The 14,415-nt window shown below is 45.8% G+C and overlaps 1 protein-coding gene across 2 annotated transcripts in view; it reads left to right on the top strand.

Annotated features, from left to right (window-relative positions):
- Positions 1-4,044: 4,044 nt before the first annotated feature.
- The window catches only part of LOC147896043 (Rubisco methyltransferase family protein), a 45,844-nt gene continuing 35,473 nt past the window's right edge, over positions 4,045-14,415 (top strand). Inside the window, exons 1-6 of one of the 2 annotated variants that reach the window (XM_087382540.1) lie at positions 4,045-5,047; positions 5,192-5,267; positions 5,400-5,605; positions 5,730-5,816; positions 5,941-6,033; positions 6,146-6,300. In XM_087382540.1, the coding sequence (XP_087238666.1) occupies positions 4,691-5,047; positions 5,192-5,267; positions 5,400-5,605; positions 5,730-5,816; positions 5,941-6,033; positions 6,146-6,300 (974 nt within the window). In that variant the 5' untranslated portion in view covers positions 4,045-4,690. Of the gene's footprint in view, positions 5,048-5,163; positions 5,268-5,399; positions 5,606-5,729; positions 5,817-5,940; positions 6,034-6,145; positions 6,301-14,415 lie in introns of both variants that reach the window. The other variant, XM_087382541.1, reaches the window with a different exon arrangement.

Raw genomic sequence — 14,415 nt, 5'->3', positions numbered from 1 at the left:
ATTCGGCCTTGCGACACACATAGCTTAATTTGATGGACAAAGGGAATTATACATATAGCAAACAAAAGTGGGGCGAGCGGGCAGCCCTGGCGGATCAACTGTCTGAGACTGGAGGAGGGGACAAGTTAGTCCTCGGACCTCAACACAAACGTTTTCTCAAGGCTGTATTGGGAACATGACGCACGACAAAATTTTTGCATCACTTCCATGAGTGTTTTGACACTGGACTCCTCTTCAATCGCGAAGGCAACCATATCATCTACGAAGAGTTGGGTGACTAGTTGTTGAACCAACAGGAGAGAAACACCCTTGATTCGGCCTTGCGACACAGAGCTTAATTTGATGGACAGAGGGAATTATACATATAGCAAACAAAAGCGGGGCAAGCGGGCAGCCCTGGCGGATCAACCATCTGAGAGGGTAGGTTCCTACAACCCCGCCATTGAGATAGAGAATAGCAGACATATTGCCAAACAGCGTGGCAACCATTCTAGTAAAACCTGAGTTGAAGCCCAAGCAATCTAACGCAGCTAGGATACTTAGACAGCATAATGGTGGCTATCTGTTGATCCTAAGTGTTGGCGAGAAGGATTTATTGCAAGATGTGATGGAGCATATACTAGAGAGTTGGCCGAGCAACACAATTCCCTCGTCTCAATGGCGAGAGGATCAATGGGTGGTACAGAGAACTCACCTCAGGAAGTTTTCAACTAAGGTGGTGTATCATAGGATGCAGTTGAGCCAGCTGATCTAAACTAGGCTTAGTGGGCACACAGATTTGGAAGAGTTGTGTTGGGTAAAGTGAGTTTTCTGCTATGGAAGGTGGCTCACCAGTGGCTCCCTGTTCGGGCCAAACTAGCCAAACATCTCCCTGTATCTCTTGTATGCCCGATGTGCAATAAATACCTTGAATTCATGGATCATTTCCTTTGGCACTGCCCAATTTCTCGTGAAGTTTGGTATAAATTTGAGAGGGTTAAGCGTGAGTTTGGTATTATGCGCAAATTCTACTTGGGTTTGAATTGGAGGATGGTGTTGCTTGGGGAGGACGCTCGGATCGCGTTGACGCTAGCTGTGTGTTGGCCGTACATTTGGGCAGGGGTTTTGCTGGCCATGTGGGAATTCCGTAACAGTTATAGCCTTCAATCACGCCGAGGGTGGTGACAACAAAGAAACAATGATCGTGTTGCAAGTTAAAGGTATCCACAGGGACTTTGCTTGGGTGCTTACTCACAAGGCACCGCTTGTTAGTAGAAACCTCCTTTTGATCAGTGCAGCCCTGACAGGGTAACTTTTTTGCCACGTGTAGTGTAGGCAATGGGCGTGTGGCCCTCCAGATTCTACCAAATTTTGTACCTAGTCTTTTTTTTTTTGCTTGACTAGCCCCTTAATATATCCGGCTTGGTTTTTTTTTTTTAAAAGTATATACCAGAGAGTTGGCCGAGCAACACAATTCCCTCGTCTCAATGGCGAGAGGATCAATGGGTGGGTGGTATAGAGAACTCACCTCAGGAAGCTTTCAACCAGGGTGGTGTATCATAGGATGCTAGGCAATGCAGTTGAGCCAGCTGATCTAAACTAGGCTTAGTGGGCATGCAGATTTGGAAGAGTTGTGTTGGGTAAAGGGAGATTTCTGCTATGGAAGGTGGCTCACCAGTGGCTCCCTGTTCGGGCCAAACTAGCCAAACATCTCCCTGTATCTCTTGTATGCCCGATGTGCAATAAATCCCTTTAATTCGTGGATCATTTCCTTTGGCACTGCCCAATTTCTCGTGAAGTTTGGTATAAATTTGAGAGGGTTAAGCGTGAGTTTGGTATTATGTGCAAATTCTACTTGGGTTTGAATTGGAGGATGGTGTTGCTTGGGGAGGACGCACGGATCGCGTCGACACTAGCTGTGTGTTGGCCGTACATTTGGGCAAGGGTTTTGCTGGCCATGTGGGAATTCCGTAACAGTTATAGCCTTCAATCACGCCGAGGGTGGTGACAACAAAGAAACAACGATCGTGTTGCAAGTTAAAGGTATCCACAGGGACTTTGCTTGGGTGCTTACTCACAAGGCACCGCTTGTTAGTAAAAACCTCCTTTTGATCAGTGCAGCCCTGACAGGGTAACTTTTTTGCCGTGTGTAGCGTAGGCAATGGGCGTGTGGCCCTCCAGATTCTACCAAATTTTGTACCTATTCATTTTTTTTTGCTTGACTAGCCCCTTAATATATCTGGCCTGTTTTTTTTTAATAAAGTATATACTAGAGAGTTGGCCAAGCAACACAATTCCCTCGTCTTAATGGCGAGAGGATCAATGGGTGGGTGGTATAGAGAACTCACCTCAAGAAGCTTTCAACCAGGGTGGTGTATCATAGGATGCTAGGCAATGTAGTTGAGCCGGCTGATCTAAACTAGGCTTAGTGGGCACGCAGATCTGGAAGAGTTGTGTTGGGTAAAGTGAGATTTCTGCTATGGAAGGTGGCTCACCAGTGGCTCCCTGTTCAGGCCAAACTAGCCAAACATCTCCCTGTATCTCTTGTATGCCCGATGTGCAATAAATCCCTTGAATTCGTGGATCATTTCATTTGGCACTGCCCAATTTCTCGTGAAGTTTGGTGTAAATTTGAGAGAGTTAAGCGTGAGTTTGGTATTATGTGCAAATTCTACTTGGGTTTGAATTGGAGGATGGTGTTGCTTGGGGAGGATGCTCGGATCACGTCGATGCTAGTTGTGTGTTGGCCGTACATTGGGGCAGGGGTTTTGCTGGCCATGTGGGAATTTCGTAACAGTTATAGCCTTCAATCACGCCGAGGGTGGTGACAACAAAGAAACAACGATCGTGTTGCAAGTTAAAGGTATCCACAGGGACTCTGCTTGGGTGCTTACTCACAAGGCACCGCTTGTTAGTAGAAACCTCCTTTTGATCAGTGTAGCCCTGACAGGGTAACTTTTTTGCCGCATGTAGCGTAGGCAATGGGCGTGTGGCCCTCCAGATTCTACCAAATTTTATACCTAGTCTTTTTTTTTTTGCTTGACTAGCCCCTTAATATATCCGGGCTGTTTTTTTTTTTAAAAGTATAGGAAAAACAATAATAGATCCCTTCAAGAAGATGGGTAATCAATTTATAGATTGATATGTTGATGCATTATTTATAGAGTTGTGCAAGAAACATACAATGTGGACAAACCTGGGCATACCATAGAAGAACCATAGACAATCTCTTGGAGCTAGGCCCACTGGTTGAAAGCTTGAAAGAACTCAACAAATGCAAAAAATCCTTCACAAAAAATGGGTGCACCTCTTCTATTATGGTACAATGGGGCAATAAACATGGTAAAAGCTATGCAAATGGGTTGTAGAACTCTCCCAATGGCATCAATCTCAAAAAACTAGGGCTTGAATTATTAAAATTAGCTAAACTTAGCTTTCAATACAAAACCAATAACAAGCACATTGTGCCATAGTAAAGCTATCACTTTGTCTAATTTTAATAAAATTAAAAAAGTTTCATAAATTGACATAAATCTTTTTTAGAAGAACACCTCACAAAACATTGCAAAATGAGTTGTTATATCGATGCATTGTCAATTTAAAAATGGGCACGTGTGTAGAGTCATCAGAGGTGCAGTTTGGAGTAGTGACTGTACATCGGTGGGACAATTATCCCATAGTTTCCTCTAAGGTTCCTTTGGCTTTAAGTAACTAACTCATACCACCAACCTATATACTTGTATTGTTGGTGCTTTTCGACACCATGTGCCATTGGTTACTACTGCCATGTTAGTGGTTGTGATTTGGTATGCCAAATATTTGTATCTATTGGTGGTTTTAGCAGCATGCGCCATTGGTTTGCAAGTGCCATGTAGGTGTGATGCATAGGAGGGGAAGTGTGAAGTGATGGCCTTACTCCCATAGGAATGTGAAGTGATGGCCTCACTCCTACAAGGAATGTGGAGGATCACAAATATCTTCAAATTTCCAGCATGGTATTTCAAATATTTTCAACACAATTCTTTGAGATAACTCGAGAAGCGCAAATTTATCTGCTCGGCGAGGGGATAGTAAGGTTGTGTCGTTTGAGAGGAGAGAGAATTCCTGGGTGTGCCATGCAAACATCGGCTTGGTAAGAGAGCTCCATCTGAGGGCCAAGTCTGTGAGCATAAGATAGTATAAGAGTCCTTAGAGTCTGAGAGAGAGAGAGAGAGACAGAGTTTGTTCCATCTGAGAGGCAAGTCTGTGAGCATAAGATAATACGAGTAATTGGGCAGTCTCTTAGAGCGTGCAGTGCTAGGCTGATTGCTTTCTCTGAGAGAGAGAGAGAGAGAGAGAGAGAGAGAGAGAACTACTCTCTTAAGCTTGCAGTGAGGCTGATTGTTTTCTGAGAGAGAGGGAGAGAGAGAGCCAAGTGCTCTCTTAGAGCTTGCAGTGAGGCTGATTGCTTTGTGAGAGAGAGAGAGAGAGAGAGAGAGAGAGAGAGAGAGAGAGCCAAATGCTCTCTTAGAGCTTTGCAGAGGCTGATTGCTTTGAGCGAGCGCGAGAGAGAGAGAGAGAGCGAGCAAGCAAGAACACAGTTATCCTCACGAACGGACCACGATATAAAAAGTTCTTGTGCTTCTTGAGATAGAAGTCTGTTCTTTGTGCTCAAGCCACACATAGAGAAGCAATCTGCAGAGAAATTGAGCCACCCATTTTGTATACAGCCATGCCCCACGCTTTGGGAGCCGGGGCAGGGGCTTCTTCGTCTCTTACCTTCAGCATCGGTCCACACTTCTGTGCCATCTGCTTCCCAGCTCGGTTGGCAACCTTCGTAAACTCTAAGACCACCAAGAACCCGTCTCCATTTGGGTCTGCATTCCCTGGCGTTCGCTGTGCCGGCACGCTCACTGCTAATGGCGGACAACCGCAGGCATTGCAGCCCAAGGCCGCTGAAGAGTCCGACTTGCTTAAGTGGATGCACGAGCAGGGCTTGCCCCCTTGCAAAGTGGAATTGAAAGAGCGATCCTGTCATGCCTTCGACAGCTACCCCATTCATTACGTCGTTGCCAAGGAGGACTTGCAGGTCTCTCAACTTTCTCCGTTTTCTCTATTAATTCTAGTTTTGTGGTAATCGAACGTTGCCCAGCAATTTCTGAGACACGCGCTTAATACACATCACAAGGCTGACTTTGAGGGCAGTTTTGTTACGAGCCTATGTCTAGCGCAGCCCGGGGACGTTGCCTTTGCAGTTCCCAACTCGTTGGTGGTCACTTTGGAAAGAGTATTGGGGAACGAGACTATTGGTAAGCGGATGGCTAACATCTCAACATTTTACATCTTACATTAAGACGTCTTTTCTGCTTTCTTCGTTGTTCATTAAACAGATGTTTACGGCAATGGTAAAAGTTCTCTAATTCCTCCAAGGGTTTGCGCAGCTGAACTTTTGACCACCAACAAACTGTCGGAGCTGGCATGCCTTGCTCTGTATCTGATGTACGAGAAGAAGCGTGGAAAAGAATCATTTTGGTATCCCTTCATACGTGAACTGGACAGGCAAAGAGGGAGGGGGCAACTGGCAGTGGAGTCTCCAATATTGTGGTCTCCTGAGGAACTGGAATATCTCCAGGGGAGTCCAATGAAGGTAAGCTGCCATCGAAAGACAGGTTTGGAATGTGATTAAGGGATAGAAGGCTGCTTGAATCTGGAATCAGACTTTTCCTGGGATGTATTGTTTACATAACATTATTTATTATCTGGATGTTCAGCAAATTGTGTCTGATAGATTAGAAGGCATCCGACGGGAGTATAAAGAGCTGGATACTGTATGGTTCATGGCTGGATCACTTTTCCAGGTGCTATATCTTTTTTCTGTTTTCAGGTTTTTTGTGAGTTGTTCAGAGAGGTTTCCATCAAACCTGGGGAGGTTATGTGAGCACTTTGTGAACCTGTTTGCTGATGTATGACTATGTGCTGCAGCAATATCCATTTGATATACCAACAGAGGCCTTCCCATTCGAAATATTCAAGCAAGCTTTTGTAGCTGTGCAATCATGCGTGGTCCACTTGCAGGTGTGTGTCTCTCACACGAGTCCTAAAAGAATAATGCAGGCTAGTTCACATGTCAGCCTTTTTTTTAACTTTGACGATTTTTTATTTGTTCATACATGCCCTGGACTTTCAGGAGGTTGCTCTTGCAAGGCGATTTGCTTTAGTTCCATTGGGACCACCTTTGTTGGCATACAAGAGCACCTGCAAGGCCATGTTGAAGGCTGTGGGTGATGCTGTCCAAATGCAGGTGGATCGTGCTTACAAAGCTGGAGACCCGCTTGTTGTATGGTGAGGGCTTTCAGTTGATAGTGCTTTTTGATTATGGTCTCATTGGTTTTAGCTTTTGAAACCCATGGAGGAGCTCATCTGTGAGTATGAATGAGAACCTAATCAGTTGCTAAGTAGATTCTATTTTCTAGTGTGATTTTTTTAATTGTCTGGCAAAGGAATGGATAGTGGCATTTTTAGTCCCCTCCAAAACCCTTTTTAGCCCTGTCTAGCTAGAGTGCTCACATACTCTAGTGCCATGCTCCCATAACTTTATTATAGCCATTCCCTTCCCAAAGCGTTTTGCTCTCAATTGTAAGGCACTGTGCCTAGACTGTGTTCTAAAGGACCCAGTCTGTGAAACCCACCGTGTCTAGACTGTATTCTGAAGGAGCCAGTCTCTGAAACCCACGGTGTGCTTGGGAATATAGAGAATGTCCCTGCTTATCCATCTGTTGCAGCTCAGAAAAAGCTTGCATATTCTGATGCACATGTGGTTTCAATAAGGTCACATAAAACACTCCACTCATGTTACTTTCAACCTTTCGGATAATCCACAAAGCCTGTGGGGCCAGTTGGGTATGGGTGTAAGAAGCTTCAAATGCACAAAATATTTCTCTTAAAATTCCACGTACATGCTTCTGCTTGGCCTGGGCATCCTCATATTCTGGGTGGCCAACTGCAACATTGCTTTTATGTTCTATACGCCATCTCTTATTTGGTGAATATCCCAAGGCAATGTCTGCTAGTGTGGAAGCCATCCCAACCTTGCATATGTACACTGCATCAAATGGGCTTGCCTTAATAGAGAAATGGTTGATGCTAGTTCGGGCTTTTATCCCAAGACTTGTAAGAGCACAAGTGCCTTAACAAACTTTCCATCCGTTTGTCTACTCTCTGAGACTGATGTGATGTACATGGAGTGATTATGGTGCCCAAGGTTGTAATTCTTACTGAAAGTGCCTTTCCTTTTTTTTTGGGGGAGAAAGAACTTTCTATTAATCCTTGAAAAACCAACCATACAAATCAGCAATCTGATAGGCACTGATCATGGGAAATAAAGAGAAAACTGGCTGTCAGAAAAACCAGCATGTTTCCGGAGAACCCAGCTCACTGCCTAGGGAATCTCTGGAACAAGCAGGGGGAGGACTATCCATCCAGCAAATACCTTGCTCTGTAAAAGCATAAAAGATACCTGCAGGCCAAGCCTTGCAGAAATGCTTACACCTTTTGATTGTCGCCCTAGATCCTGATGTCCCGCGCTCCCAAATGGCGCGTAGGGTGTAGAACCAAATGGTGATGAGAGTGGCCGTCGGTGGGACTTGGTGGCCTCCCGAGTTGGTTCAGAAGTGCTTGCATCTTGTTAAGGAAAGTTCCCAGACTCTCAGCTTCCTCCATCTGCAAGCTAAAGAGTTCCTGTTTCAGCATGGTCTTGGAGTGTTTCATCCGCATACCAAACGTTGTCTCCAAAATAATCTACTTCTCAGCTGCAGTTTTGCCTGTATCAATATGATGGAAATAATCAGCATCAAGTGCACGTCCCATTAAACCAATGGCCTTCTCATTCTTATTTTCCCACATTGGTATTCGATTAGCTTCATGGCAACCGCTTTTTGGCTTCTTCTTAGTACCTGCAACAATATTCCACAACCCTTGCTGCATAAAGAGCAACCGAGTAGTGAGTTGCCAGCACGGGGATTTTTTTCCATTGAATATCAATGGTAGTCTCTAAATCCTTTTCCTTCTTCATGGACTCCATTTCCACGACACCGAGGAGGTACTTCTTTGATTCTCAACACCTAAATGTCTGACGATGACCAACACAAACACTACACACATGCTCATTGAGTCGATCTGGCTCTGATGCCAATTGTAAGAAAAATTAACGTTATTCACCCAACTCGTAACTTTTCGGATGAAATGATAAAACTGTAAGCATACAGTGTTGGAAAGGTCACCTCCCCATCTGTAAGCCCCCATATGAGGAGAGCATGGGGGGGGTGAACCTAGGGTTTGAGGGAGTGCCACATGGGCAGCATCCTGGCTGCCATGTGGTGCTAGTGAGACAACAAAGAGTGAATTACCTGGAGAGATCAGCATGGCTGCGTCAGAAGATACCTTTGTGAAAGGGAGATGGCGGGGACAGGATGTCTTGGATCTGCCCTGGCAGAAAGGATCTGATGAGGAGCATGATTGCGTGGTGATCAGAAGAAGAGGCGCTTGCAACAAGGATCTGATAAGGAGCATGATTGCGTGGTGATCCAGAAGAAGAGGCGCTTGCAACAGGTGTCTGCAGCAGCAAGGCCAGCACATGGTGCATTAATGGCGGGGGGAACCAGCAGGAGTGTCTGCCATAGAACTGGCTGGTTAGGGCTGGTTGGAGCCAGCCAACCAGGCCAGCTATTGGGCAGAACTAGGGGCTGGACCCGGCCTTGAAGTGTGGGCCAAAGGCCCTAGAAAAGAGGGCCCCAAAGGGGCATTTATAGGCAGACCAGGTCAGGGCCTGGTCGGCCTGTTTGGGTCGGCCATAGGCAGACTGACTGGTCGGTTTTTTTGCCAGCCCCTTGGGGCCTATAAAAGCAGAGGCTCTTGGCCTCATTCCATATCATCTGGAGCAGCAGAGCCTCAGTAGACTGGAGCAGCAGATCAGCACCTATAGGGCCTACATCCAGGAGGTGTATAGGAGGCTGAAGAGCTGCAGACAAGCTGAGTTAGGGCTGCACACCTAGGCTGACATCCAGGGCAGTGTAGAGATTAAGTCACGGTGACCAATTCTACAGAAGCTCGACAAGGAGCACGCGGGCTCGAGTCTAGAGAAGCCGGCAGATAGGAGAAGGACCTTGTGGTAAGATCAGAGGACCACACCATTGGTGGGACTCTGGATCTATCTTTTTTGTATTGGGTCCATAGCTTTGGATGGAAATATATTATTTTGGTGGTTTCTCTATTTGGTTGGTTCATTGTCTATTGATGAGTCTGCACATCTATGTGATGCACATTAAGTAAAGAAGTTTGTGATTCCACACACCCACACCACACTGTGTGAGCTCCTGGGCATTACTATCAGTCTTTCGCTGTGTGTACCCTCTGTTGGGTTATTTCTAACATACATATGCTCACAACTCGAATGTAAATTTAAACAGATTGGCTGAAATTCAAAACAACACTATAAAGATATCAAAGAGACTCTGTATTCAATATGCGACTCACAACAAAGTTCCATGCTCATGCTTACGGGCCTTTTTGCAGAATACATCAGAGTAGCGACACCTCTATGGACCCTAATAGCCAACGCTGCCTCGATTAATGTACTAAAGACCAACAATAGCTATATTGACTCTCATCTGGCTGAGCTGCTACAACTGACAGGGCCATTGACTGAGCCTCAAAAAAGACTCTACACACCGCCATCCTTCCAAAATTATAGAAGCCAGAATGAACCGTCTTCTCAGCCATGTCCTAACTATGTTCCAAGTTGTCGTCATGCAGAGACTTTGTTCCAAGTGGTCTTCTCAGCCATGTCCTAACTCTGTTCCAAGTGGTTGTCATGCAGAGACTTTGTGCCGCGGATCCAGCTCCACGTGAGATATGTGCTTGCCAGCCAATCCCTGCAACCTATATTGCATGACCCAATAAAACCACAAGCTGCCTTTTGCGTCTATTAGATCATCACACAAGGGAACCACCAAGAGGCTTCCCTCTAACAATGCTGACGATGTAGCCGACCTGGGCCAATCTGCCACATAGCAGCTGTGCCATGTCATTGGCTGACCTATCCACTTCATCCCCAGTGCCTAACACATGGCTGCTGCCGGTTGGCAGTAGGTTGGCTACAAGTCGAATGCTGGTTGGTTTTTGCCTAGCGCTTGTCGGCCAGCTTTGCCCATTCTGTGGACTACATATCGTGGGGGCTGGACTCATCATCACACTCACAGGTCTACTCTCCATCAGTCTCACAGGTCTCTTTACCTTCTGTCTCAGAAGTTGTGCAAGAGTGTTTAGGCATTGTGCAAGTGTGGCACATTGTTTTCCTTAACCTTCCATCTTAGGGGTTGTGCAAGGCAGAGACTGCAATCCAGAAGAGTCGAGTGTGGTTTCCAAATTTGTATGTGGTGGAGCTCCAGTTTCCAGCCTATTTGGGCTGTGTCTATATAGACCTGTATTATCTCATCTACCTCTCTCACATGTGAACTATTCTTGGTCAAAGGTTGCTTCTGCTGTAGTTCATTACATGCATAGTGAAATCTCTCACAAGTGTAGTCTCAATAATGTAAAAATCTGAAATTGTATGATTGGATATATTGTAGTCTTACAAAGGTATCATAGTGAAATCTGTAGGCCATCTTCTGGTGGTTCTAGTGATGCCCTATAGGCCATGGTATGTGCCTTGTAGGCATAAGTGTAAGCACTTATAGTGTTAGTGCCTTTTTAGGCCACATAGGACACTTAGTCCTATGTGACACCTAGGACACTTAGTCCTAGGTCTAGGTACAAGTACTTTGTACTTGTGTGTAATCTTTTAACGTGACTACTCAGCAATCGACTCGTTACGTACTTGCACTCTCTCCTTCTTCGCACCGTACCTTCAATGGTATCAGAGCGCTACTGGACCTGTTCCCCTGCCTCCGGATCTGCATCACTCACAGATTTCAACAGTCTGCGCTCCATCCGTACAATCCGTACGATTGTACGGACTTCCATACAGATTCCGAATTCAGTCTCCCAGCTACGTCACTAGCCTTTCTGCCTGTCGCACCTGCTTCGTACAACATCACCTACAGTGATAGATCCGCCGTACAACGGTACCATCGCCGTACAATCGTACCTTCAGGATCACCGTACGTTGCACCGTATCTTCAGTGGCACTGCCGTACGTTGTACCGTACCTTCAGTTGTACCGTACCTTCAGTGGTACATTGTACCGTACCTTCAGTGGGAGCGTACCTGCATCGCTGTACGTTGTATCGTACCTTCAGTGGCATCGTACACCGTACAGCCACCGTACGTCTTCCGTACAGTTTCACACGTGCGACTCTACCTACAGGTTCCGTACCTGTTTTGGCATTGGCTTGAACCAGGTTCTTGGTTCCTGCTTGCTATAACCCTTTTTGGGTCTCACTGCAGTCATCTACAAACATTTGCAGTTTTGGGGCTTCTGCAAGACATTGGCAAATTTGGGGCTTTCAGTTCCTTTCACCTCCTTTGATTGCAATTTCTTGCAAGAATATTGGAGTTTTGGGATTTAGTCTGCAATTTCTTGTTTAGATTGCAATACATTGGGTCAGATTGCAGGACATTAAGTTACATTTGCAGGACATTGAGTCAGATTTGCATACATTTGGTCACATTTGCAAAAAATTTCAGCAAAATTTGGGGCTTTTCTGCATTTGCCCTCTTTTTGGCCTATTTGCCCTCAATAAATTTGGGGCTTGTGCCAAATTTGCTGTTTTTGCAGTGAACATTGCCTGTCACAGTCACATTTGGGTCAGATCTGCATTTGTCCTTTGATTTGGGTCAGAAATTTGCAGATATTTGCTGTCATTTTTGGGACAGCCAGCTTTTTGCAGTGATAGCCTTGAGGCTTTTGGGTTTTCAGGTCTTTTTCAGGGTATCACAGTTGCTATGGCTGGGAACAATCAATATAACCGTCCCCCCCCCCCCCTTCCTTTCGCTCCCCGCTACACCTTCACTCAGCCACTACCCACGTCCCTCCCTCCCTCCTCCTCTTTTTTTTTTTTTCTGGTGGGTCTCTTTTCCGTGGCGGGGGGGAAAAAAAAAAGGGAAACCACAACCACCTTAAAAAAAAAAAAAAAAAAATCCTCACCATCTTAGCCTCTCCTCCTTCTCCACCTCTTGGCTGCCTCTCCACTTCAGGCTTCCGCACTACCTCTCCACCACCTCGCACTGGACGTGCCTCCCATTATGGGGGGGGAACTGGTGCTCCCGCTCCCGGCTGAACATTAACACTAAGATCTGCACCCGCACCCCAAGAGAATGGGGGACAAAGCCAAGAAAGACGAAAGTAACAACAACAAAAAAAGCAAACGACACAACTGAATTTGGAGGATGTGAACACACGTTACAACCGAAGTGGACTCAAAAGGGTATGCCCAACAACAAGGCATTGACTTTGAGAAGACATTTGCTCCCACATCCAGGATTACTACCATTCGATGTGTCATTGCCATTGCAGCCCATCATCATTGGCAAGTGCACCAACTTGACATCAAGACCGCTTTTCTTCATGGGGATCTGCAAGAAGAAGTCTATGTCACACAACCTCCTGGCTTTGAGGTCGTTAATTCTGAAAATAAGGTATGCCGGCTTACAAAAGCCCTTTATGGTTTGAAGCAGGCACCCAGGGCATGGTATGCCAAAATTCATGCACACTTACTATCCCTTGGTTTTCAGAATAGTTCCACAGAACCCACTCTTTATATCCGTGGGAGTGGATCTGATTTTTTAGTGCTGATTTTATATGTGGATGATATGCTTATCACAGGCTCAGATACTCAGCAAATTGCAGCTTTCAAGGCTGATTTGCAGCAGATTTTTGACATGTCAGACATGGGACGGCTCCATTATTATTTGGGCATTTAGTTTGCTCATGTTGAGGGGGGTATCATGATGTCTCAGTCCAAGTATATTGGACAGCTCCTTGATCGTTTTCAGTTTGAGGATTGCAAGCCAATCTCTACTCCAGTGGACCCTGGCTTCAAATTCTCAGCTCATGATGGGAGCCCACCATGTGATATCACTCTTTATCAGCAGGCTGTTGGATGCCTTATGCAACCGACAGTTGCCACGTCTAGTTGTGAGGCTGAGTACAGGGCAGCTTTCACTGCTACAGTAGAGTGTGTTTGGCTTCGACAGTTACTTACAGATCTTGGTATTTGCCAGACATCCTCCACTATTGTCTACACTGACCGCCAGAGTGCTTTGGCCAGTGTGCGTAACCTAGTGTTTCATGCACGTACCAAGCATATTGAAGTTCACTATCATTATGTTCGGGAGCGGTTGTCAGCAGGAGACATAGAGTTGTCCTATCTTCCCACAGAGGACAACATGGCAGATATGTTTACAAAGGCACTTCCTCGTCCCAAGTTTGAAGTCTTCCGACAGGCTTTACACTTGGTTCCCTTTGCTACATGATCTGACATTCCTTGTACATTCATAGGTGGCTATATCCTTTTGGATGAACATGTGCCACCATGACCAGAAACTACCAGGTATTCTGAGACGTTTCCAGAGTACTTCAGCCCATCCCATGGAGGGGGGTTTGTAGGCCATCTTCTGGTGGTTCTAGTGATGCCCTATAGGCCATGGTATGTGCCTTGTTGGCATAAGTGTAAGCACTTATAGTGTTAGTGCCTTTTTAGGCCACATAGGACACTTATTCCTATGTGACACCTAGGACACTTAGTCCTAGGTCTAGGTACAAGTACTTTGTACTTGTGTGTAATCTTTTATCCAAGTTTTGACGTGACTACTCAGCAATCGACTCGTTATATACCTGCACTCTCTCCTTCTTCGCACCGTACCTTCAAAATCTCTCACAACTGTATAATTGTAGGAGACATTTGATGTGACCTTGCTCTCTCCCTATTGTCTTCCATCTCACCCTGCTTCCTATCCTAGAGTACAGAGTCAATGCACAATACAGGTTCTGACATAGCATCAGCCGTGTGTTAGGCACTGCGGATGACCTGGACAGGCCAGCCGATGATGTGGCACAGCTGCCATATGGTTGTTACTAATGTCAGCATTCCCACTTCCGATATCCTCAGGTGTTGTCACCAACCAATTTCCTCGATTGACTATACATGTTAGTGTGTGAGAGTGTGTGTGTGTGTACAGGTCGGCTACATGTCACCTGCTGGTTGCTTTTTGCCTAGGGCTGGTTGCCCTGTGCGGTCCATTCCATGGGCTATATATAGTGGGAGTTGCACTCTCCATTACACTCACATCTCTTCACCTCCTATCTCAGGAGTTGTGCAAGTGTGTTTCGGCATTGTGCAAGTGTGGCACATTGTTCCTTCACCTCCCATCTTAGGAGTTGTGCAAGGAAGCTACTGACATCCAGTAGACTAGAGTGTGGTTTCCAGAATTCGTATTGGAGCTTCACTTTTCAGTGTA

The sequence above is a fragment of the Dipteris shenzhenensis genome, chromosome 12 (assembly GCF_047967505.1).
Source record: "Dipteris shenzhenensis isolate YYH24624 ecotype China chromosome 12, Dip_SZ_1.0, whole genome shotgun sequence".
In the NCBI taxonomy this organism is placed as follows: domain Eukaryota; kingdom Viridiplantae; phylum Streptophyta; class Polypodiopsida; order Gleicheniales; family Dipteridaceae; genus Dipteris; species Dipteris shenzhenensis.
This window is presented reverse-complemented; position numbering and strand designations above follow the sequence as displayed.